The sequence below is a fragment of the Phoca vitulina genome, unplaced genomic scaffold, assembly GCF_004348235.1.
Source record: "Phoca vitulina isolate PV1807 unplaced genomic scaffold, GSC_HSeal_1.0 scaffold44, whole genome shotgun sequence".
Lineage (NCBI taxonomy): Eukaryota > Metazoa > Chordata > Mammalia > Carnivora > Phocidae > Phoca > Phoca vitulina.
This window is the reverse complement of record NW_022589747.1, coordinates 9,330,970-9,357,917: the sequence shown is the minus strand read 5'-3', so window position 1 is coordinate 9,357,917 and position 26,948 is coordinate 9,330,970. Positions and strand designations below refer to the sequence as shown.

At 42.9% G+C, this 26,948-nt stretch overlaps 1 protein-coding gene and 1 pseudogene across 2 annotated transcripts in view; one reads left to right on the top strand and one right to left on the bottom strand.

Annotated features, from left to right (window-relative positions):
* Positions 1-26,948, top strand: part of VOPP1 (VOPP1 WW domain binding protein) — a 107,537-nt gene that overhangs the window by 33,758 nt on the left and 46,831 nt on the right. The window contains exon 2 of one of the 2 annotated variants that reach the window (XM_032430456.1): positions 12,749-12,807. The exons of the other annotated variant lie outside the window; for it this stretch is intronic. Within the exon in view, the coding sequence (XP_032286347.1) occupies positions 12,749-12,807 (59 nt within the window). The remainder of the gene's footprint in view (positions 1-12,748; positions 12,808-26,948) is intronic. 2 annotated transcript variants of the gene reach the window in all.
* Positions 13,596-13,746, bottom strand: LOC116648582 (annotated as a pseudogene).

Here is a 26,948-nt window from a genome sequence, read left to right as displayed (position 1 = left end):
ATTGTTTTCCTTGTAGACCAGAATTCCGCCATTCTCCTTCCTATTTTCATTCATCCCCCACCCCCACCCCACATACTCAACAGGAGAAAAGGTAAGGAGGAAAATTCTGGGACGGTTACACGTACCCAAAAACAGAGCATCAAGAGGATGAGGTAAAAACGCTCAGCAGGAGTTGAGTGTAGCTGCAGGTTAGAGGTGCGTAAGGTAGGTCCCTCAGAGCACATACCCGGGGACTGTGTCGGGGGCGTATTGCCTTTCATTCTTTAAACACACGTGTTAAGTACCCGGTATGAGCAAAGCAGTGTAGTAGCACTGGGGAACCAAACCTGAGTTACGCTGATACGTGCCTGCCTTTGTGTTTAGGAGAAGAAGGGGTGGTGAGCCCCAGTTAACACCCAATTACTAAAACTCTATGTAATTACAAAGGAGAAGTCCAGAATGTATAAATGGTAGGGTCAGACTGTATTGGGGGTGGTCCGCAGGGTTCTCCTTCTACATTCAGACTTAGGAAGAAATTCATATTGCAGTTGAGACCTGAAGGGTGAGCAGCTGTTCGGTGAAATTGCAGTGGGTGCTGGGGGGTTAATGTGGGGCTGCCCTGGTAACTTGAAGACCCAGGGAACAATGGTGTGGGACTTTCTGGGGACAAAGAATGGGCTGGAGGTGCTTGGCATGAGATGAGGCGTAAGTTGGACCGCCTTTTGAATGTGGGCGACCCCACGGTCGTTCAGCCTCTCATTGTGCTTAGCCAAATCTCAGCTCTTTTTAGGCTCCTGTGCTCCTTACAGTTAGAATCCAGACTTTGAGCACTTTATATGCTATCAGAGAATCCAGCATACTTTCCGTCTAAAGTATAAGTCACACAGGGAGGCTAGGACACAGCCTAAGTTAGGAAGCCCTTATTTACTTTTTGGCATTTTGCCCTTGAAGCTGCTGTGCTTATTAACCTTTCTAGGCATTTCTGTCAACAAAAGATAAGAAGTTGGTATTTTCTCATCAGTCTGGTGGTTAAGTTTTGGATCTGCTGGTAAAGATTTAGGCCCAACTGGAGAAGAGTGGCCTTTTTAAGTGTATGTGTGTTATCCATCTGGGGGGCACTGTGTGATGTGGTTGGAAATGACTGAATTTCACTATGCTCAGTCACTTCCTGTGATGTATGGCATCCAAGCAGGGTGCCCACGTTATAGATCAGGTCGTTGCCGAGCCGAGCTGTTGACTTTCTCATGACGTAGCTCTTGTCCTCTGCAGTCACGTTGAAAGGGGGGCCCTTCCTGGGTTAGGCCCTGAGGGAGAGTATCCACAGGTTTCATCTCTACTCCATGTTTTTGTTAGAATTGGGCCCATGACTAAGGTTGATTATATTCATTTGTTGCCAGCAAGTAACAGTAGCTCTACTATTTCCATCTGTTATCACTGCTTTCAGACCATTCTAATTAAATCTCCCAGTCATCAGTTTTTTGAATGAATGATGTTTTGTGGCATTTGGAAAATTTGTCACATAAACTTTTTTGGCTGCAGCTTGTGTATTCCCTTTGTGCTGTGCTAGCGAGTACCACCTCTGTGTCTTTTTAGCAGCTAAGAACACTTCCTGAGCGTGACGGTGGTTGGTTTGGCCCCTGGACAGGCTTTGGGCTCCTTGGGTTTGTGGGGGTTCGTGGCGGGTTGGCCGAGTCTTGGCCACACTGCTAAGTGCTCGTGTCTTTTATTTTGCTCTTGGAGATGCAGTCAGTGATAGTGCTGAGACTTGAGGGGTGTTCTAAGGTCTAATTTCTAATGACTTGGAAAGTTTATTTTGGGGAGGATGGAAGTGGGGTCTTTCTTTTTAAAGATTTTATTTATTTATTTGACAGAGAGATAGAGAGAGTGAGCACAAGTAGGCCGAGTGGCAGGCAGAGGGAGAGGGAGAAGCAGGCTCTCCGCTGAGCAGGGAGCCGGACGTGGGGCTCCATCCCAGGACCCTGGGATCAGGACCTGAGCCGAAGGCAGCCGCTTAAAACCGACTGAGCCACCCAGGCGCCCTGGAAGCGGGGTCTTTCATGTGGTTTCAGTCACCATTTTAGTTTTCTTCTAGGCAATGAAGTAATGCCTGAAATAAATTTCATTCCGGCTCCCTGAGAGAGATGTGACAGACATAACAAGGACTGGGATTATGAATTATTGTGACACAGAAAATTGCAGCATCTGTACACCGCCAGAAAAAAATGCCCAGATGTTAGAAACCGGCAGACCTTATCCAGACCCCAACTTTCTGCTCATTTCCTGTGTCACCTTGGCAGGGGAAGTCACCTATCTGAGACCTTCATGTACTTGCTTGTAAGTACACACACCGCCTAACTCCCAGGGTTGTTAGGCTGTTCAGTGAGATTTCATACGAAGAGTACCCGGAGGAGAATAGGCATTGCAGAAACGGAGCCAGAGTGAAAAGATGCTCTGCCTCATTAGTCATTAGGGAAGTGCCAACTAAAACCACAACAGGATACCAGGAGAGTATCAGATGGTTGAGCTCAAAAAGCCAGGTAATAGCAACTGTGGGTGAGGCTGTGGAGGAACTGGAGCCCTGACGCACGGCAGGTGGGAATGGAAGATAGTTTCGCTGCCGAGGAAGACAGTGTGGAGATTCCTCAAGAAGCTAAACATTGAGTCACCAGATGGCCTGGCACGTCCACTCCTGGGTATGTGCCCAAGAAATCAAGACATATGTCCCCAGAAGGATCTGCATGCAAATATTCATAGCACCTTGTTCACAATAGCCCAAACAAAGAAACAGCCCAGATGAATGGATAAACAAAATGTGGTGCATTCATTCAATGGAATAGTATTCAGCACTAGCAGTGAGTGAACTGCTGATCTAGTTAACAACTAGAGGGACAGAATCTAGACATAAAAGGCTATAAGTTTATGATTTCATGTAATTGAACCTTGTGGAAAAGGGAAGACAAAGCTAAAGGACTGATCACTGTGGCCTGGGGCTGGGGTAGGAGCTAGAATCGACTACAGAAAGAAAAGAGAACATTTTGGGGTGATGGAAAAGTTCTAAAACTGGGTTGTGGTGTTGAATGCACAAGGTATATAAATTTCTAAAAACTCACCAAACTGTGCATTGAAAATGGGTGGGTGACTTTTATGGTTATGATACCATGATTTATACTAAGAAATACGTATTTGGTTTTCATCCCAGTAAAGGCACCTGTTGTTACATATTAATGACTTGACTTTCGGAAAGCATCTAAGGATGAGGAGGCTGGTTGACTGGAGAACCAACCATATGATGGAATTTTCAGGCCTTCCCCTGATTCCCCAGGAGGGGAAAGGGGCTGGGGGTTGAATGATTACCAGTGGTTGATGATTTAATCACTAATGCCTACGTGATGAAGACTCCATAAAAATCCCAAAGGACTGGGTTCAGGGAACTTCTGGGTTGGTGAACACATAGAAATTTGGGGAGAGTGCTGTGTTCAGAGAGGGCATGGAAGCTTCACACCCCTTCCTTTTATCTTGCCCTGTGCATCTTTTCCATCTGGCTCTTCCTGAGTTATATCTTTTTATAATAAACCAACGATCTAGTGAGTAAAATGTTCTATGGGCCATATTAGCAAATTAATGGAACCCAAGGAGGGGGTTGTGGGAACCTCTGATCCATAGCCAGTAGTTCAGAAGCCCAAGTGACAAGGGGAAAGGTGGGAAGGGGCACTCTTGTGGGACTGAACCCTTGGCCTGTGTGATCTAATGCTGTCTCCTGGTACACAGTGTCAGAACTGAGTTAAATTGTAGGACACCCAGCTGGTATCACCGAGTTACTTGGTGATGCGGGGAAAGCCCCCACACATCTGGTGTCAGAAGTGTTGTGAGTCATGGAGAGTAATGGAGAAACATAGGAGTGTAAGTTTTCCAACATAATGGTATATACATTAAACCTCATGTTGAGCTAGAACTTGGATCCCATGACTGTCTCATAAATTAAACTTTATGTTGATAACTGTTTTTAAAAAATAACATGTTTTTCAGAACTCTTGTGTTCAAATGGCATGACTAGGAATGCCTGTGTGCCTAAGGGTCTCGAGTCTTTCAGTGGACCCCTCTTTTAAACTAATTTAGGACTCAGGTGCCCTTTGCAACAGCTTCTGAATATTGTTAGAAGAATTTAAGGCTCAGGTAAAGAGATTTTTGCAAAGTAACCCAAAAGAAAGCACACTGTCCCAAAATAACACTATAAATTTAGACTTGTATTGTCCTATTTTTCCTAAAAAATACATATTTTTTACATTGTTAAAATTAAATGTATATAACGTGTTTTTATTTTTTTTATTTTTTATTTTATTTTTTTTTTTTTAAAGATTTTATTTATTTATTTGAGAGAGAGAATGAGATAGAGCATGAGAAGGGGGAGAGTCAGAGGGAGAAGCAGACTCCCCGCGGAGCAGGGAGCCCGATGCGGGACTCGATCCCGGGACTCCAGGATCATGACCTGAGCCGAAGGCAGTGGCTTAACCAACTGAGCCACCCAGGCGCCCTATAACGTGTTTTTAAAATGACTGCATAAAATGAACACTTTTCATGATGTTAAACTTTTTATAAATGCAGTTTTAATTGCTGACTGTATGAGTATTTGTTTCAATACACCCTTTCTAGCTTTGTATATTATTTTTCACAAACTTTGTTCATTTTTATTTAATTTGTAGTAGAATAATGTTCACTTTTGTTAACCAATTATATTTCCTCATTTTAAATGTCTCTTTATGCCCACTGTCCACTTCTTTATTAGGCTGTAAGTGATCTGATATCTATCATCTATCTATCTATCTATCTATCTATCTATTTATTTATTTATTTATGATTTTATTTCTTTATTTGAGAGAGAGAGAGAGTATGAGCAGGGAGGAAAGGGAGAAGTAGGCTCCCCGCCGAGCAGGGAGCCCGATGAGGGGCTTGATCCCAGGACCCTGGGATCCTGACCTGAGCTAAAGGCAGACATTCAACTGACTGAGCCACCCAGGTGCCCCAGTGATCTGCTTTTTAAAGTAAAATTTAACAGAAATTTAGAAACAAAATGTTCCATACAGAAATTACATAAGAAAACTTGGAAATTTGATTACCAAAATGAATAATGAAAAAAATCCTCTCTAATGCCACCCAAAATGTAACTTATTGTCATTACTTTGGCATATATCTATACATATTATTTCCTCTCTACTGTGATGTATACCAACTGTGTGCTATCCCAGTTATGCTATTTTATTGGCTTTATTTTTCTTAGCAATGGGCTCCCATACAATTGTATATTTTTCTAGAATTTGATGGTATATGCCTACTAATACATCTTTTGGATGTATTATAATTTTGTTAACCAAACCTTAAGTTAGGTGCATTTCAGGGTTTTTATTTTTTTGATTTAAATTCACTTAGCCTACATATAGTACATCATTAGTTTCAGATGTAGTGTTCAATGATTCATCAGTTGCGTATTATACCCAGTGCTCATCACATCATGTGCCCTCCTTAATGCCCATCACCCAGCTACCCCATCCCCTCACCCACCTCCCCTCTGCAACCCTGTTTATTTCCCAGAGTCAAGAGTCTCTCATGGTTTCTCTCCCTCTCTGATTTCTTCCCATTCAGTTTTCCCTCCCTTCCCCTATAGTCCTCTGCCCTATTCCTTACATTACACATATGAGTGAAACCATATGATAATTGTCTTTCTCTGATTGACTTATTTCACTTAGCATAATAACCTCCAGTTCCATGCCTGTCGATGTAAATGGTAGGTATTCATCCTTTCTGAATGCTGCATAATATTCCATTGTATATATGAACCACACCTTCTTTATCCATTCATCTGTTGAAAGACATCTCGGCTCCTTCCACAGTTTGGCTATTGTGGACATTGGTGCTATGAACATTGAGGTGCAGGTGCCCCTTCTTTTCACTACATCTGTATCTTTGGGGTAAATACCCAGTAGTGCAATTGCTGGGTCATAGGGTAGCTCTATTTTTAATGTCTCGAGGAAACTCCGTACTATTTTCCAGAGTGGCTGTACCAGCTTGCATTCCCACCAACAGTGTAAGAGGGTTGCCCTTTCTCCTCATCCTCATCAACATTTGTTGTTTCCTATCTTGTTAATTTTAGCCATTCTAACTGGTGTGAGGTGGTATCTCATTGTAGTTTTGATTTATATATCTCTGATGACAAGTGATGTGGAGCATTTTTTCATGTCTTTTGGCCATTTGTATGTCTTTGGAGAAGTATCTGTTCATGTCTTGTGCCCATTTCTTGACATTGATTATTTGTTTTTTTGGGTTCTTTATAGATCTTGGATATCAGCTCTTTATCTGTAGTGTCATTTGCAAATATCTTCTCCTATTCCATGGGTTGCCTCTGTGTTTTGTTGACTGTTTTCTTTGCCGTGCAGAAGCTTTTTATCTTGATGAAGTCCCAAAAGTTCATTTTTGCTTTTGTTTCCCTTGCCTTTGGAGATGTGTCTTGAAAGAAGTTGCTGTGGCTGATGTCGAAGAGGTTACTGCCTATGTTCTCCTCTAGGATTTTAATGGATTCCTGTCTCCCATTTAGGTCTTTCATCCATTATAAGTTTATCTTTGTGCATGGTGTAAGAGAATGGTCGAGTTTTATTCTTCTGTATGTAGCTGTCCAATTTTCCCAGCACCATTTATTGAAGAGACTTTTTTCTATTGGATATTCTTTCCTAATTTGTCAAAGATTAGTTGACCATAGAGTTGAGGGTCCATTTCTGGGCTCTCTGTTCTGTTCCATTGATCTATGTGTCTGTTTTTGTGCCAGTACCATGCTGTCTTGATGATCGCAGCTTTGTAATATAGCTTGGAGTCAGGCATTGTGATGCCCCCAGCTTTGTTTTTCGTTTTCAACATTCCCCTGGCTATTAGGGGTCTTTTCTGGTTCCGTGCAAATTTTAAGATTGTTTGTTCCAGCCCTGTAAAAAATGTTGATGGTATTTTGATAGGGATTGCATTGAATGTGTAGGTTGCTCTGGGTAGCGCATTTCAAGGTTTTTTGATATGTATTGAAAAATTGTCTTCCTGAGACATAATATTTCCAACGCTATTACGTGATATGTCTTTTCCCTCATGCCCTCATCAACAGTTGATACTAGGTTGTTTTTTTTCTTTTTAAAAATTTGGTAGTGAAAACTGTACCATTATAATTTACATTTATTTTATTACTAGTGGATTTTATCTCTTAAATAGCTTTATTGACCTTTTGTGTTTCTTCTTTGAAGAATTGTCATATCTGTTACTTCTATTTTTTTTTCCTATTGGGATTTTTATCTTTTTCTTATTGAATTATATAAGCTCTTTATTGCTTAAAGATATTAACTTTATTATATTTGAATAGTTCCTTCTATTGTCTGCCTTTTAATTTTGGTTATTGATTAATTTTCATTTCCTGGAGATGAGGATTTTTTCCTACTTGCATTAAGGACCTTGATGAAGCTCCCCTACCATTCTTCTGTTGAGCAGATAAAGCTAACAAGGAGACTGTATTCAGAATAAGTTATGAGAGTCTCAGAATTTTCCCAGGGATATGCAGCTGGGCCTGATTTGTGTCTTGTCTCCGTGCCCCTAGAATCTTTAGACAGTGCTACATCTCTAATGATTATTTGCTGGCAATATAGGAATGGCTGATTGACTTCTAATGTAAGACAGTAGAGGATCTTTTATTTCTATTGTTTAAAGAGTTTCTCAGCTTTCTTTCCTTTAATAAATGATGCTTGTGAGAAGCCTCATACTCTTATTTCTAAAAAAATCAACGTTCCTTGGAGATGAGATGTTCTGAAAAAGAAAATGTCCATACGCCAAAGGATTAAGTAATTAGCACTTAGGAAGTTGATTAAAATTCCAGTATAGGAATTTTTACTCCTGTTTTACTCCAGCATGTTTACTCCTATATATTATTTGAAATTCAGAGACCTTGCTATAATTACCTGGGTGATGGACATTGGGGAGGGTGTGTGCTATGGTGAGCGCTGTGAATTGTGTAAGACTGATGAATCACAGACCGGTACCCCTGAAACAAATAATGCAATATATGTTACTGCCTCCATAAATTCTTGCTCTGAGTTCCAACAGGGACTCTCCCTGCCCTCTGCCTCTGTCCCTGGTCCTGAGCACCAACACTGCCAGCATCCAGGAGGCTCCCTTTGTTCAGAGTCTGTGCTGAGGGGCAGTGCCCACTCTACTTGGGCTGGAACTGACTGCAGCCTGGATCCGGGGGGGGTGTCTCAAGTTCAGCCTTTGGTGAATGAGAAGGCAGCACCGGGGCACAGCAGGGCATCTTTCCCCTTTGACAAAGAGACTCATCAAATTGATCCTCCTAGGGCCTTCCTCCCATTTTGAAGCAAGTTGTGAACTTATTTGCCCAGGACACACTTGTGAAATAAGTATAAAAAAAAAAAAAAAAAAGGATCCTTGCTTTCCAGGTGTTGGTGGGATTCGTTCTGTTAGTGAAGCGCTAGGTTACCAGTTTGCTACTCATTTAAAGATCCTGCTCCACCGCCCTTTGAACGGAAGGAGAAAGGGTGGAATTTTGATAAAATCCATAGTGTTTTGAATCCTTTCGTCCCTTAACTGTTCACTCGGGTGTGTCCCAAAGTCACAGACAGCTTCGGTTCTCTCAGAGTCACCCGTTTGTTATTGTGGTGCAACCTTTCTTTTACCTTGGATCAGGAAAAGGATGTGCCCTTTTATTAAATGGTGGTGTCTGGGGCTTCCTATGTTCAGCACAGATGGACATAGAATAATTTATATTACTGTTGGGGATTAGCAAGGATTTGTTCCTTGGGCTTATTTAGATCCTGGCTAAATATGGATGACTATATTTAGGAGAGCTCAACTACATTTATAAATATCCTAGTCCTTGAATAATAGATCACTGGGATTCTTCCCTGACTACAGATGTCTTACAAGCCTTTCCAGGCTAACTCTTAGATTACCCTCGATTGAATTGCTCCTTACACGACGTGGTTTCTCACAATCCTGCATATATTCTACTTTGTTAATAGTTTATAAATTGTTGCTATTCTTTATGATCTCTTTGAGAAATAGATGGTTATGCTTATTATTACTTTCATTGTACACACGGAAGGAGTATTAGTTACGAGTGCACTGAGAGCGTACTGTTTACCCAGAACCCTAGAGCACCCTGGCTGTTGAGGATGCCCCATCAGTAACAGAGAGCAGCTGACCTGACCTTTCCTGTTAATATATTTTCTGTTTCAGTAGATGGCCAATCCTTAAGAACCCATGATAGCATCATGGCAGTAACTATGGTAGAATGGGTAGGCCTACTTTTAGGGTGGACATGACCCTGAAAAGATTTTTTTTTTCTTAGTTTATATACTTAGAAATTTTTTTTTTAGAGAGGGGCTTGTTTATTTTAGGGTGATTTTAGAAAACTTTCCATGCAAATGTAATGTACTATATACATAGGATCTTTGTTCTCAAGAGGCTTGGAAGCATTGCTTCTCTTTAGATGATAGGTAATCACAGTAAAATGAGTCTTGGAAGTCATTTGTTGCAGAGAATTAGGAAAGCTTAATTCAGGACACACATTTAGAGATAGAATTGTTGGCTGGGTGTGAGATTCAGTGAACTATACCCTGATCTGGCCAGGCATTTGATGCATTCAATCTCAGTTAATTTATAAAGCCATCTTATAAATTCAGCACGGAAGGGAGTCTGTCCTGTTTTAAAAATAAGAAGGCTGAGGTCCAGACTGACTGGCATCATGGCTGGTAAGTTCTCAGCATGAGAACCCAGCTCTCTAGGTTTTGATTCGTCTTTCTTCTGTGGGACGGATCCATCCATTCCTCTTGACTTGGGTGTTTTTCCAGGGGACTCTAGCACAGTGCCTTTCTTCTGCCTCTTCCTATATCCACCCCTCTGCTTGCTCACGAGGTCACTTGTGAGAGCTCACCACTGTTTGGGAATGCTCTGGAAACCCCCCCTCTCCCTTACGCATCCCTCACAAACTCCCATTTTGACCACATATCCGGAGTTCCAGCTCTCTGGCTCTGCCCTGAATCCTAGTGCTTATGCTAGATTTGGGGATTGGAATTTATAGGGTTTGCCGGTAGACTTCCACTCGGCAGAACCTGGCTCTCAACCCTGGGTGGTTTGTAGTAGGGATTTTCCTCTCCACCTCCTGTCCTCTGGAACCTAATCTTCAGTCTTACTGTCAGGCTCTTGGATTGGTGTGCAAGCTGATTTTGACACCTGGGGTTCAGTTAACAAGCATTTAGCGAAGGAAAGGCTCAACAGTGAAAATTCCCAGGACTTCTTAGTCCTCATTCAGTGTTTTCAGTTGAGTAATGAAATATGTGACTCTGTGTTCTTCCTATTATCCAGCTATAAAATGGAATAATACCCCATTTTACCTTTAGTGAAGTATAATATGTGTGTGTTATTACAGTGTTAACATTCCTTACTAAGAAAGCCGTTGTAAAAGTCCAGCTACCAAAAATGATGAGAAGTTGCCTGGATAGTTGCAAATTTCAAAAGCTTAAACTAATTTCAAGTAATGATAAAATGAAACTATATTTTAGTGGTAGGTAGCTCAGTTCTCAAGGTGTTTTCTGTTTCAGGAAACGTGACCATAAAATTTTCTTTTTTTTTTTTTTAAAGATTTTATTTATTTGAGAGAGAGAGAGCGGGTGTGAGAGAGCACAAGCAGGGGGCGGGGAGTGTCAGAGGGAGAGAGAGAAGCAGGCTCCCCACGAGAGTGTCTGGGAGTTGTACTGTACGTAATGATTCAGTGCTTTTATATACCCTGTTGTAGTTCTGAAGCTCCTACATGCATACATACATGGATTCCCACTGATCCCATACACGCCTCTCTGTATGTCCCATACCACCACCATGCAGGCAGCTGGGTGTTGAGGTCAGGGAGCGCTGCCTTTCCCAGAGTCGGTCCGCCTGGTCATGGCAGATCTGGGAGCAGGATCCTCTGTCTTGATTGGCTTTTCTTTCTGCCATCCTGTAGTCAAAGGACAGTCTGGGGAGAGTTGGGTGTCAAGTTCAAAGAAAAGTGTGCCGATCTCCAGTAGGGATGGAGAATAAAGAAGAAACATTTAGCATGCTACCTGGAAGAACGACCTGGTTTCTCAGCTTATCATAGAGGACTCCAGTGAAATGAATTGTAATTTAGGGCAGAGACCTGAAATTGCTCTTCCTTGCCAAAATAAATTGATTTCTTTGGTTGTCTGAACTTCATTTCTTGAACTGGTCAGGAACTAACGTAGTCTAAATTAAACTCATTTTCCATTAATAAAACTGGGTCACTTCAGACTGCCTGAGTGTGCTTCTGAATGTCCTGAAGCACATTTTTAAAAACCCAGTGTTTCACGCTCTTTTCATAACCCATCTGATTTAGCCAGTATAACACATAATATTTGCGTTCACCTTTCCCTCGACACTCTGCTTTACACTTGGGGTCTGTTTCTGAAACTTCCTTATAACCGTCAGGAAGACTGTTGCAGGAGGGCATTGCTATACATCTGCTAGGGCTGGAAAAGGCGGAGGTAGGATGCCCCGGGGTGGGGGTTGGGTGAGACAGCCCCTGCCTTCCCCAAAGAAAGCTTAGTTTTCATTATGCCTTTCCTTGTTTTCCTGCCGGTAGCTTTGCACTATAATATTTTGAAGCTATTATTTATACATAGGGTCCAATGAACTGGATCATGAATGTGGGAAGTTGTGAATTAAAAAAAATGATAGCACCAGGTGAAGAATTTTAGAGAAATCTTGTGCAGGTCCATGAGAGCGTTTCCCCTTGGAGCTCTCACTCAGCACTTGGTGCACGTACTCTCGGTTGTTGGAGGTGTGTGAGGTAGTCCAGTCCACCAGGGTCGCATTACACCTGCTCTGCCCTCCATGTCCAGTGTCAGACTTCCTTGGAAAGCACTGGGGAGGCTCTGTTATCTTTCCTTGTCCTCCTCGTCCATTTCTCCTTCCTGGGAACGAGGGCAGGGGGCGCCATGGATGCTGGCAAATGAATCCTGATTTACAAAGCCCGGCAGATGTACATCCCCACCGGGAGATCCATGATTTGAATATGGCTTTTGGAATACTGTGAAATATAAAGATCTAGAAATGTTAAAACTGTGGGAAATACCTTTCAGAAATGACAGTTGGGGAAAATGGAAATATTTGTCCTATTTTATTTTTAGCATATTTTAGATATTTGAAATACGGGACCATATGAATTTAAAAAAATGGGTTGTCTTTACCTTTTTAATGAACTGGTCATGCCCATATTTTTAGGGATATAAAAGACTAGAAAAATTATAGGGAAATTGATGTTTTCCTGTTTTCTTACCTTTTAAAAATTTAAAGAAATTAAAGGCGTCATCGTGGGGACGCCTGGGTGGCTCAGTCGGTTAAGTGTCTGCTGTCGGCTCAGGTCATGATCTCAGGGTCCTGGGATCGAGCCCCGTGTGGGGCTCCCTGCTCAGCGGGGAGTCTGATTCTCCCTCTCCCTCTGCCCCTCCCCCTGCTTGTGCGCTCTCTTTTGCTCTCTCTCTCTCAAATAAATAAATTAAATCTTAAAAAAAAAGAAAAAAGTCATCGTGGGGATGGGTCTCCCTCTGATTCTTTGTCTCCCCTAACCCTCTGCTTTCCACACTTGAAGGTATATCAATTCATCCATCCTTGTGCCTTTTTGTCGGATCTTCTTAACAATATGCAGATGACTTTCCATTGACAGTTTTTCTTCTATTTTCAGTGCACAGAGGCCAAAAAACATTGCTGGTATTTTGAAGGACTCTATCCAACATATTATATGTAAGTATTTGCATTTTTCTGTTGGTTTGATTCTGTGGTCACGTCTTTCTCTGGGAATTATTTCTTTCATAGGTAATAGGACTGGTTATAGGATGGGGAAAACTCAGTTTGTGGAGGCCTTCACCCTTGGTTTCACCTGCCTCTGCTCACGAATGTGCAGGCAACCTCTCTAAGGACACTTTAGTCGGCTCAGATCACTTACTCTGAGGACAGCATGAAATACCAGGTGCTTTGTTCTGGGAGACATGTCCACTCATACGTAATTGGTCAAAAGGGCCAGAGTTGTGTTGGTGTATACATATTTTCCTAGGCAAAGGGGATGAGTGTAGGGGGAGTAGAATTCTGAACTTGAGTTGGATAGGAAAAAGGTCAGTTGCTGTGAGTGTGTGTGTGCGTACGTGTGTGTTGACAGTGATCAGAAGGATTACCTGGCCCTGGGCCCCCTCCCTGGTCAGGGACAGTCAGCCTTTCATGGCTCTTGGCTCAGAGCAGGTTATGCTTCTTCCTGTGCCTGGGCGTCTGCCAGTATTACTCTAATTAAAGCATTATTGTAGCTTACCTCTGTTGTTTTTATTTTATTTATTTATTTTTAATATTGGCTGAATTAGTCACTGGCTACGCTCAGCCACCTGCCTAGGTGGTCAGATTAACTCTCCAGGTTATCAGTTATTTTTTTTGTGTGTTTTGAAGCTCCACAGGTTTTGAGAGGAATGCCCCAAACCAATTTTTTCTGAAACTGTTCTTTTTGGTAGTAAATTTTGTAAAACATGAGATCTTTCGGTAATGTATATAATTGTATTAGAGCAGAAGCACTGTATATTTTAGCATATAGGGAGATTGGACAGGAAATACATAATAGTAGCAAAGAATGTTATTTCTTAGCAATAATCGCGCCTTGGATAAACCTCATTGGCTACGATACTGCCACTGTGCAAAGCTAAGAATGTTACTTCTTAATTGGCCAAGACGTACATTTTTATTACCTGCCATTCTTGTGGAATTTCTGATCTGAAAGAGACCACTATAGGAGGAGAAAGGTTGCCTGCCTGTGAATGGGGACGTACCGACAAGCAGGGGTCCTCGATGCCTCACATTGGAGGGGTCCTGGCAGAAGCCGCTGGAGCTGCAAAAAGACAAAACCCACTTGGAAAATAAAGCAGCACAAGGACTTTAATTACAGAGTTTTCAGCTTGAAGAAACATGGTTATGGGATAGCATGAAGATAAAATATTCTGGTTCTTAGAACAATGTATATTCCTTGGTAAACTTTAGTTCTTTTTTTAGAGAGAGTGTGTGCCACAAGGGGGTGGGGGGGGGAGGAGGAGAGAGGGAGAGGGAGAGAATCCTAAGCAGCCTCCACGCCCAGCACAGAGCCTGACACGAGGCTCGATCTCACGACCTGAGCCAAAATCAAGAGTCGGATGCTTAACGGCTGAGCCACCCAGGTGCCCCTGAAAACAGATCTTTCTCAAATTGTTTTGTAGATCAGCTGATGAATCATTTTCTGGTGGTTTTTAAAAATATTTATTTATTTATTTGAGAGAGAGAGCATGCACGCAGGTGAGCACGTGAGCAGAGGGAGAGAGAGAGAGAGAATCCCAAGCAGACTCCCTGCTGAGTGTGAAGCCTGAGGCAGGCTCAGTCTCAGGACCCTGAGATCATGACCTGAGCCAATACCAAGAGCTGGTCGCCTAACCCACTGAGCCACCCAGGTGCTCCCATTTCCTGGTCTTTTAGAGTTTGGGAGTTGGAGGTCATTGCTCTTCTTGTGTTTACTTGTTTGTTTGTTCCTTTATTCATTTACTTATTCCTTCCATATTTGGGAAAGGTTTTTGTATCGACAGAGAACACAGAGACAAGCCCTGTTCTTGTCTTTAGTGTGGTTTGTCTACTGGTTTGGTTTCCTCTCACCTCTCTTTACCACTGGTGAGGGGGGGGTTCTAAAAATTAGAAAGTAAAGTCACTATTATTTGAGTGCTGAAGCTAATATAAAAAGTAATAATAGTAACATTGATAATTTACTATAGTCTAGGCATTGTCCTGTGCCCCTTACATGAATCAATGTCATTTACCCCACAGCCACTTGAAAACCCCAACCATACACACTAGTCTTCCTGATCTGACCTTTGCTCTCTCTGTTGTTCCCACTGCTTCACCTGAATCCACACCTGTGTTAATGCTCTTGTGAACCATTGCATACACTTTGTTTTATCCGGCTTTATTGAGATATAATTGATGTAGAAGGTTGTGTAAATTTAAGATGTACAGCGTGTTGATTTGATATATATTGCAAAATAATCACCACCATAGCTTTAGCTAACACCTCCATTATATCCCATAATTGCCATTTCTTTTTCTTTTTTTTTTTGTGGTGAGAATACTTAGATTGACTCTGTTTAGCAACTTTAAAGTATATAATACAGTATTGTTAACTATAATAACCATGCTGTACCTGACATCCCCAGAACTTACTCATCTTATAACTGGAAATTTTTACTCTTTGACCCGTATCTCCTCATTTCCCCCACCCCCAGGCTCTGGCAGCCACCATTCTACTCTCTTGAATTTGGCTTTTTTGGATTCCACATATAAGTGAGATCATAGAGTATCTTTTTCTGACTTATTTCACTTACCATAATGCCCTCGAGGTACATCCATGTTGTTACAAATGGCAAAATTTCCCTCTTTCTTGTGGGTGGTTAATATTTCATTTTATGTGTATATTACATCTTTTTTATCTGTTCATCTGTTGATGGACATTTTGGTTGCTTCAGTATCATAGCTGTTGTGAATAATGCTTCAGTGAACACGGGAGTGCAGATATCTCTTCAAGATCCTCTTTTCATTTCCTTTGCATGTTTAGCTACAAGTGGGATTGCTAGATCATATATTGTAATTTTATTCTTAATTTTTTGAGGACTCTGCATACTGCTTTCCGTAGTGGCTATACCAGTTTACAATTCCACCTGTGCACAGGGTTCCGGGTTCCCCTGTCTCCATACCCTGACTGACACTTGTTGTCTCTTACCTTTTTGGTGATAGCCATTTTAACATGTATGAGGTGATACCTCTGTGTGGTTTGATTTGCATTTCCCTGATGATGAGTGATGTTGAGCACTTTTTCATGTACTTGTTGGCCATTTGTTTGTTTTCTTTGGAAAACTGTCTATTCAGTTCCTCTGCCCATTTTAATCAGATTATTATTATTATTATTATTGTTATTTTCCCCTATTGAGTTGTATGAGTTCCTTGTGTATTTTGGATATTAACCCCTTATCTGATAAGTGGTTTACCCATATTTTCTCCCCTTCCATAGGTTGCCTTTTTATTTTGTTGATTGTCCCTTTTGCTTAGAGTAGCTTTTTAGTTTGATGTAGTGTCACCCTTTCTGTTGATGTTTGCTTTTGTTGTTTGTGCTTTTGGTGTCAGATCCAAAAAAATCATTGCCGGGACAAACGTCGAGGAGCTTCTTCCCTATATTTTCTTCTAGGATTTTTAGTTTATCAGGTATTGGGAGTCGTGGATCCATTCCAAGTTAATTTTTGTGAGTGGTGTGAGGTAGAGATCCAATTTCATTGTCCTGCAAGCATTTCTTTGGTTTTCCCAGCACCATTTGTTGAAGGGACCATTCTTGCCCCACTGAGTCTTGGCTCCCTTGTGAAATATTAATTGACTATAAACGGGAGGGCTTGTGTCTGGGCTCTCTATTCTGTCCTTTTGGTCAATATGTCTGTTTTTCTGCTAGTACCGTACTGTTTTCATTACTGTATCTTTATGGTGTAGTTTGAAATCAGGAAGTGTGATACATCCAGTTTTGTTCTTCCTCAGGATTGCTTTGGCTACTCCTGGTCTCTTGTTCCTTGCAAATTTTAGGATTGTTTTTTCTATTTCTGCGAAAAGTGCCGTTGGAGTTTTGATAGGGATTGCATTGAATATGCAGATGGCTTTCTAATGGGTCTTCTTTCATTCCTTTCTCTCATCAAATTCTCACTTCTTTCTAAGTTACTGAAATTTTCAAGTCACTTTACTGCTTAAAAACATCAGGAACAAAGTCCAAATTTTTAGCCACCTTTAACAGTAGATTTCCAAGATATTTGTCTGGTTTTATCTTCTTTCTTTATTGTGAGTCCCATGAGGACCAGGACCATGACTTTGGAGTATTTGAATTCCCAGTGCCTAAGATGGCCTGGCACCCAGCGGACATCCCTGAATGCTGAGTGGGTGCCTTTTTCTTCAGTCCCTACGGTAGGGCCCACGCTGACTTCTACAGGCGGCCCTGCATCCTTCCTAGTTCTCTGGCTGGCGGGCTCTTCGCTGGCAGGAAAGCTTCCCTTCAGAATTCATTCCTCCTTCCTCATTTTGGCTCTGGTGTTGCATCTTGGATAGTCTTCACACGGTGCTGTATGTCCTGTGGGTGCTTCCAGGATGGGCCTGTACATCTACTTAACCCCGCAGCTTGACACGGTGTGTGGCATTGGGTGTTTACTGTCATGTTTGCACAGTTGATTTCCTACCCGCTTGGTTCTCCCCCTTTTTATTTCCCATGTTCTGCCACCTTTTCTTTTTCTTTTTTTTCTTTTTAAAGATTTTATTTATTTATTTGGGAGAGACGGAGAACGAGCATGAGCAGGGGTGGGAGAAGCAGGCTCCCCGTTGAGCAGGGAGCCCAATGCGGGGTTCGATCCCAGGACCCCGGGATCATGACCTGAGCCGAAGGCAGACACTTCACCGACTGAGCCACCCAGGTGCCCCTCTGGCACCTTTTCCTTAATCATAGACTTTAAGCCTCCAGGGTCCCGAAGATCAGAGTTCAAGTATTTGCTCTATGACTTTCTTTTTAATTGAGGTGAAATTCACATAGCAAAAGTCACCATTTTCAAGTGAACAGTTCATTCAGCGGCCTATAGTATATTCACAGCGAGGTGAAGTCACTGCCTTTATCTAGTTCCGCACATTACAGCCGCTGCACTCCATTCTTTACTGGCCTTTTGACCTGATTCTCAGTTAGCTTCTTCATGAAATGTGAACGTGAGTGTTGACCGGGGTGTGTAGCATGGGGCCTGTGCGTGGTCAGCACTGAAATCGTACGCAAACATATACACCCCCACGGTCCGTTTGCTTCTCGTCTGTGTGCACACGGGGTTGGTTCTACAAGCTGAGCTTTCCACTCCGCTGCCCCGTGAGGTATTTCCACATGAAGGTTCTCCTCCCTGCTGTCCATCCAGTTGGGGATGAGTGAGGAGCGGGGAGAAGTGGCTTAGATGTATTCTACTCCATCCAAGCTTATGCTGCTCGAGGATGGATTTGCTGCAGGCCCGATGATAGGCCCAGAAAGATCACAGCCCTAACTAGAAGCACTGGGGTCTGTGGAGGACACGGGGAGCAACTCTTGTTCCCCAAAGCCAGCTCTGTCATGGTTTCCACGGGGCTGGCACAGGTGGTGGTACCGGTAAAGGTGACTTGGATCCGGCTTGAGCTCACCCTCCCTGGGAGCCTGGGTGTCAGGATCGAGCATCCAGGCCAGTGCCATGTGGTCTCTCCACTGCAGAATTTTTTTTTTTAATTTTTTTATTGTTATGTTAATCCCCATACATTACATCATTAGTTTTAGATATAGTGTTCCATGATTCATTGTTTGTGCATAACACCCAGTGCTCCATGCAGAACGTGCCCTCCTCAATACCCATCACCAGGCTAACCCATCCTCCCAGCCCCCTCCCCTCTAGAACCCTCAGTTTGTTTTTCAGAGTCCATCGTCTCTCACGGCTCGTCTGCCCCTCCGATTTCCTCTCCTTCATTCTTCCCCTCCTGCTCTCTTTTTCTTTTTTTTTTTCTTAACATATATTGTATTATTTGTTTCAGAGGTACAGATTTGAGATTCAACAGTCTTGCACGATTCACAGCGCTTACCAGAACACATACCCTCCCCAGTGTCCATCACCCAGTCACCCCATCCCTCCCACCCCACCCCCCACTCCAGCAACCCTCAGTTTGTTTCCTGAGATTAAGAATTCCTCATATCAGTGAGGTCATATGATACATGTCTTTCTCTCTTTGACTTATTTCGCTCAGCACAACACCCTCCAGTTCCATCCACGTCATTGCAAATGGAAAGATTTCATTCCTTTTGATGGCTGCATAATATTCCATTGTATATATATACCACCTCTTCTTTATCCATTCATCTGTCGATGGACATCTTGGCTCTTTCCACAGTTTGGCTATTGTGGACATTGCTGCCATAAACATTGGGGTGCACGTACCCTTTCGGATCCCTACTTTTGTATCTTTGGGGTAAATACCCAGTAGTGCAATTGCTGGATCATATGGTAGCTCTATTTTCAACTTTTTGAGGAACCGCCATACTGTTTTCCAGAGTGGCTGCACCAGCTTGCATTCCCACCAACAGTGTAGGAGGGTTCCCCTTTCTCCGCATCCCTGCCAACATCTGTCATTTCCTGACTTGTTAATTTTAGCCATTCTGACTGGTGTGAGGTGGTATCTCATTGAGGTTTTGATTTGGATTTCCCTGATGCCGAGCGATATTGAGCACTTTTTCATGTGTCTGTTGGCTATTTGGATGTCTTCTTTGGAAAAATGTCTGTTCATGTCTTCTGCCCATTTCTTGATTGGATTCTTTGTTCTTTGGGTGTTGAGTTTGATAAGTTCTTTATAGATTTTGGATACTAGCCCTTTATCTGATATGTCATTTGCAAATATCTTCTCCCACTCTGTCGGTTGTCTTTTGGTTTTGTGGACTGTTTCCTTTGCTTTGCAAAAGCTTTTTATCTTGATGAAGTCCCAATAGTTCATTTTTGCCCTTGCTTCCCTTGCCTCTGGCGATGTTTCTAGAAGAAGTTGCTGCGGCTGAGGTCGAAGAGGTTGCTGCCTGTGTTCTCCTTTAGGATGTTGATGGACTCCTGTCTCACACTGAGGTCTTTCAACCATTTGGAGTCTATTTTTGTGTGTGGTGTAAGGAAATGGTCCAGTTTCATTCTTCTGCATGTGGCTGTCCAATTTTCCCAACACCATTTGTTGAAGAGACTGTCTTTTTTCCATTGGACATTCTTTCCTGCTTTGTCGAAGATTAGTTGACCATAGAGTTGAGGGTCCATTTCTGGGCTCTCTATTCTGTTCCATTGATCTATGTGTCTGTTTCTGTGCCAGTACCATACTGTCTTGATGATGACAGCTTTGTAGTAGAGCTGGAAGTCCGGAATTGTGATGCCGCCAGCTTTGCTTTTCTTTTTCAACATTCCTCTGGCTATGCGGGGTCTTTTCTGGTTCCATACAAATTTTAGGATTATTTGTTCCATTTCTTTGAAAAAAGTGGATGGTATTTTGATGGGGATTGCATTGAATGTGTAGATTGCTCTAGGTAGCATTGACATCTTCACAATATTTGTTCTTCCAATCCATGAGCATGGAACGTTTTTCCATTTCTTTGTGTCTTCCTCAGTTTCTTTCATGAGTATTTTACAGTTTTCTGAGTACAGATTCTTTGCCTCTTTGGTTAGATTTATTCCTAGGTATCTTATGGTTTTGGGTGCAATTGTAAATGGGATCGACTCCTTAATTTCTCTTTCTTCTGTCTTATTGTTGGTGTATAGGAATGCCACTGACTTCTGTGCATTGATTTTATATCCTGCCTCTTTACTGAATTCCTGTATGAGTTCTAGCAGTTTTGGGGTGGAGTCTTTGGGGTTTTCCACATAAAGTATCATATCATCTGCAAAGAGTGAGAGTTTGACTTCTTTGCTGATTTGGATGCCTTTTATTTCTTTTTGTTGTCTGATTGCAGTGGCTAGGACTTCTAATACTATGTTGAATAGCAGTGGTGATATTGGACATCCCTGCCGTGTTCCTGACCTTAGGGAGAAAGCTCTCAGTTTTTCCCCATTGAGAATGTTATTCGCTGTAGGTTTTTCATAGATGGCTTTTATGATATTGAGGTATGTACCCTCTATGCCTATACTCTGAAGAGTTTTGATCAAGAAAGGATGCTGTACTTTGTCAAATGCTTTTTCTGCATCTGTTGAGAGGCTCATATGATTCTTATTATTTCTTTTGTTAATGTATTGTATCACGTTGATTGATTTGTGGATGTTGAACCAACCTTGCAGCCCAGGGATAAATCCCACTTGGTCATGGTGAATAATCCTTTTAATGTACTGTTGGATCCTATTGGCTAGTATTTTGGTGAGAATTTTTGCATGCATGTTCATCAGGGATGTTGGTCTGTAATTCTCCTTTTTGATGGGGTCTTTTGTCTGGTTTTGGGATCAAGGTAATGGTGGCCTCATAAAATGAGTTTGGAAGTTTTCCTTCCATTTCTATTTTTTGGAACATTTTCAGAAGAATAGGTATTAATTCTTCTTTAAATGTTTGGTAGAATTCCCCTGGGAAGCCATCTGGCCCTGGGATTTTGTTTGTTGGGAGATTTCTGATGACTGCTTCAATTTCCTTAGTGGTTATAGGTCTGTTCAGGTTTTCTATTTCTTCCTGGTTCAGTTTTGGTAGTTGATACATCTCTAGGAATGCATCCATTTCTTCCAGGTTATCTAATTTGCTGGCATATACTTGCTCATAATATGTTCTTATAATTATTTGTATTTCTTTGGTGTTGGTTGTGATCTCTCCTCTTTCATTCATGATTTTGTTGATTTGGGTCATTTCTCTTTTCTTTTTGATAAGTCTGGCCAGGGGTTTATCAATCTTGTTAATTCTTTCAAAGAACCAGCTCCTAGTTTCGTTGATCTGTTCTACTGCTCTTTTAGTTTCTATTTCATTGATTTCTGCTCTGATCTTTATTATTTCTCTTCTCCTGCTGGGTGTAGGCTTTATTTGCTGTTCTTTCTCCAGCTCCTTTAGGTGTAGGGTTAGGTTGTGTACTTGAGACCTTTCTTGTTTCTGGAGAAAGGCTTGTATTGCTATATACTTTCCTCTTAGGACTGCCTTTGCTGCATCCCAAAGATTTTGAATAGTTGTGTTTTCATTTTCATTGGTTTCCATGAATTTTTTAAATTCTTCTTTAATTTCCTGGTTGACCCATTCATTCTTCAGTAGGATGCTCTTTAGCCTCCATGTATTTGAGTTCTTTCCGACTTTCCTCTTGTGATTGAGTTCTAGTTTCAAAGCATTGTGGTCTGAAAATAGGCAGGGAATGATCCCAATCTTTTGGTACCAGCTGAGACCTGATTTATGACCTAGGATGTGATTGATTCTCTCCACTGGAGAATTTGGACATGTGTGCAGCATCTCGAGGGACTGAGACAGCTGCGCTTCATTCGTTCTGTCCCCAGACACTTGTGGAGTGTCTGCCAATGTGTTTGTTGCTGGGAGACACTGGTGTAGGACAGGGAAGGCGCTCGTGCTCCTGGAAGCTGCAGTATAATAAGGTGTGACTGAGCCGTTATTTTTGAAGCACCTTTAACATTAAATTTAAAACCCATGAGTTAACAGATCTCACTTGAAAAATACACTTCTGGTGTATTCTGCCTTTCATTTCTTCTGGGTAAAGTGCTTTATATGAGAGTCTTCAAGATAGATAATTTCTTGAAGATATGTTGACTCAAGATGGCATCCTCTTACCCTGTGACAGGGTTTTTTCCCCTGCAGAAAATGTATTCCAAATGATACCTCTGTTTCATGCCTATAATTTACCGTGGAATGCATTAGGGAGAGAACATCTAGTGTGCAAACTTGTTTTAGAGATTTTACTCTTATATTTGAAATCTAATTTCATTTGTCTCACCAGAAATCCCATATGGTCCTCCTACTTTTCCTGCTTTTCTGCATGTTCCTGAATTTTATTTCAGCATTAAAGGTACTGAGCTAATAGAGGCTCATTTTTTAAGATAATTGGGCTTCCACTGTAGCTACCTAGATGTACAAAATTACCATCGCCTGTTTAGATTTCTTTATGCTAAATTATCTTTCTGTCACTGCCCTCTCCCTTCAGTCAATTTTTTTATTTCTTTCATTTGTTGTTTTTTTTTTTAACCTCTGTTGAGCTGGAAGCCTGCATACATGTATGTACAAATAAAATATTCTTATTTTTGAAGAAAAAGTCCCTTTAAAATCCAAACAGAGGAAAAGCACGTTTCAAATTTTTTTTCCTTTCGCCCTACCCTTCATTCTACTACCTTTCTTTCTTATCTACAGACTGCCCTTTCAAAAGCCTTTAATTAAAACGTGCCTTTTTTGTACTTTGGTTCAGAGCTTCCTTGTATCTCCTCCTAGCAACAGTATGAATTAAAAATAGCTAGGTGGTCACGTGGCCTCACCAAATCGAGTTCCTTCACTTTCATTCTCCCTCTGCTTGAATTGGTCTTCTACCAAGGACTTGTGCATTCAACCCTCTTTGTCCACATAGCTTAGAACTCGATGTGAGCCGCGGGAGGCACGAGATGAGAAGATAAGAGAAGGACCTTGCCAAGGAGCACGTCCTGGGGCAGTGGCAGGCACAGGGCCACGTAGATCTGAAGGAGCACTCTTTCTTCCCTGTTTGTTTAGTGTCCAGAAAGTACTGCAGTGAAAGGTGGCATTAATCTAAAGGCAGCCTCACGTCCTGGAGCTCCCTTTATATGCCCAGGTAGCTGCAGGCAGTGCTGAGTTCCTTGTGCCTTGTCAGGTGCCTGGGAACTGCTCTTCTGTCTCAGGTAGTGCACCCAGTGCTCCTGAGTGTGCAAAGGGCAGCCAGGCAATGCAGGAGAGGTAGTTCTGGGCTCACCTGCTCTCACCCACTGAGCAACTCGGCAGATCACTTGGCCTCTGGGCCTTCATTCTCCTGTTATAAAGTAGATGTGGTAATAACTTCTGTATTCAGTCGCAGTCAGGGTAGATACTGCTGTGCATGTTCATAATGTGTGTATCCCGTCACTAATACGTACTTGCATTATGGCCTGGAGAGGGCCGGGGGTCTGTGTCCATAGATGACCAGGTGGGACCCCTGACTTAACATACAAGGATTGCCGCCCCAGAGGGACGGGAGGACTGGTTGAGTTTGGCTCACCGTGGGGCATGCTCTTGGTGATTCTCAGAAGGGCCCTTCCCAGCCTGGCTCCGGGATCCAGAGGTTGGCACAGGGTGCACTTTGTGCCTGAGTGGGTAGCGCCATGGCCATAACTGACCCCTTCCTGGGCGGAGGTTGGTGGGAGGGGTGCTCACAGATCAGGAGCAGTGTCTCCCCTCTCTACAAGAAATGTCATCCTTTCTGCTAAGATTTGCAGCCTGAGGCTGGTCCCAGCAGCTCTCTTGCCCACAGCCGCCATCCATGAATGGACATGTATCTTCAAGGGCGGAGGTGGGAGGCAGCTTGGGAAGCAGACGCCAGTGGAAAGTGTTCCAGTGCCGAGTCTATGATGGGCACGTAGATGGGTGAGTTTCCAAGTGTGGGGCCAGGGACCTTAAGGCCTTCTCCAAAGTTGACAGTGGTGGAGGAACCTCACATTGGAGGGCCCTGGCTCGCTCTACAGTGGTCACCAAGATCCACCCACATTTCCATGTCTCCCTCAGATCAAGACAGAGCAGAGTGTGTCCCTGAGTTTTCCCAGACTGCAGCTGAGGCAGGGCCCTCCACGACATCAGGGGAATTAATTATAATTCAGAGACTAAAAATGACAACAGCTGACATGGATTGAGTGCTCACTCTGTGCAGTGCCCTTTCTAAGCTTGTTATATGTATGATCTCCTCCAGAAAGCTTTTGATAGTGGCCTCTCATCCTTTATCTCTGTTTCAGCTGAGGGGCATCTATCCTTCTCTGGTCCTTTGGTACCATGTTTGAACCATCATCAGACTCACTGTCGCCTCCCTAGACTGGGAGTCTGTTGAGGACGTGAGTTCTGTCTTGCTGACTTTCGTGTCCCTGTGCTAACACAGGGCCTGACACAGGAGGCTTTCGGTGCACATTTGTAGCCTTGGAGAAGGCAAGAGTGAGTCACCGCCAATCTTTAGTGATGGAAGATGTTTTAGGGACTGGAAGTCAAGACCTTCTCTAGTCCTCCTCTGCCATTCGGTCGCTGTGTGATCATGGGCAAATCTCCTAAGCTTTCTGGGTCTTAGTTTCCTATGCTAAGTAGTCTTGCAAGGTCTCATCCTGCTTATTCAGTGACACCCTCTGGCTGTCTGTGCAAAATAATGTAGAGCATAGGCAATAAAAGATGAATGACCAAGTAGGCTTATGAATTGTAGCAGAAACAAGCCTGCAGATGTGGGCTGGATTATAGCTTATTAGGGATCCACCCTTCCTGCCAAATACAAAACCACCGAATATTTTCTTTCAAAGGAATGAGTCATCTTTCTTCCGCAGGTCTTAGTATTGACACAACAGTAGGAAGAAGATGTGAATCACACGGTCAGACAGTGGGATGGATCTAGAAGCCTGTGACCACTCACTGTTTCACATTTTGAGGTTCCTAAGGCATCGTCCTAGGTGCTGAGCTGAAGCTTTGCGACAGTCAGGTACAATGGATGTTAATTCGGACAATGACTTTTTTCATGTGATTTTAAACAAGCCAGAGAAAGCTTGTGATTTAGGTGTGCATATTTCCTGTTCTTTATGAATAGAAATGAATCTAGTAATTCTTTCCAGAAAATTGAGGATAGGTTAGAAGTGGGTTGTGTCTTCTTAACCTAGACACCAGTGATTTTGAAGTGAGATAGCCTAGTGGCCCTCTGCAGAGCTGGCAGGTGGGAAAGGTTTGACCCCAAAGGTGGTCCTTGATTTATCTATATTTTCTTAGAAAACTAAGGAAACCTTAAAATCATTCCTACCTAGTTTTACAAATGAAATAACTGGCAACAGGGGAGGTTAAGCCATTCACTGGGGCCTGTATCTTCTTCAAGGGCCTTTTGCATAACTGGTCGCATCTGTGGCTGCCACGTGGCTAGAACAGGGATGCAGAGCGTCTGAATTCTAGATGTTCCATTTACTCACTTATTTTAGCTTTGGGTCCAGATCCAAGTACCACTGAAGGAGAGAATGTGGGGAAATTTCTCGGAAGTCAGCCCCACCGAGACTCAAGGGAGTCCACACCATGCCTAGCTCAAAGAAGAGAATGGAATGGAACATATGGATGGAAAGTGTTTTGGTCAAATGCAAAAGGAAGATAGGATACATGACAGATAATGAAAGAAGACACCATCAGGGTCATGCGTTAATTCTGCTAACATTTGTTGAGTACCTGCTATTTCCACACCACCACCAAAGGAGGAGGGAGTGAGGAGAGGGACCGTGGGAAGTAAAGGTGAGGGAGCCGGGACCTGCTGTCCAGGAGTTCACGGGCCACGGCTTATTGAGCAGCAGTATGTGCCCAGCTCTGGGCAGCTCGGGTAGAGGCCGTTCCTTCCAGTACTGCTCTTCCCTTCCTATTGATTTTGACCAGGCCATTTTCAGGCCCTAGTCCCGAGTCTCCCACTGGAGTGTTGAAGCTTCTTGTAAAGCACTCACATTACCCTGGTTTATTGTGTCTCTCTGGGTCCATTTCTCTGTTGTGAATAATTACTGGTGTGAGTGGATGGAGTGTTATTTGCCAATGTCAGATCAACAGCCCAGAAAACAGGCTTTGCAGAGCCAGGCCTGGCTGGGCTGCCTTCCCTGCCTGGCCTTGTGTTTCAGAGCCCCTGGAACTGATCAAGATTTGTTCATGATAAAAACTCTCAACAAAGTGGGTTTAGAGGGAACATATCTCAACATAATAAAGGCCATGTATGAAAAATCCATATATGAAAAAGGCCCTATATGAAGGATTCAGTTCCAGGGGCTCTGAAACACAAGGCCACCTCTGAGAAGTAGGAGGCGCTGCTGTGCACCACACCTCCCTATTCTGTTGTCAGATCCTAAGCCTTTTGGAGAGCTGCCTCTCTGCCACGTCGGCTGGACTCCATGTGCCCCTGGACGCCATGTGCCCCGCTCTCTTCCCAGCAGCACTGGGAGCTTGAGGGTGTGCAGAGTGGGAAGGACTGGTGGGGGTAGGGAGCAGGTGCACTCCCTTCACTGTGCGTTCCTCTGCGTGCCGCTTTACGGGGCCCTTGCGGTTCTGCCATGATGGAGCTAGCTGAGCATGGCCTTTGCTTAGCAGCCTTGGGAGAGGAGGTGTCTGGTCTGGTCTAGGGACAGATACTCTAAGGAAGAATTTTT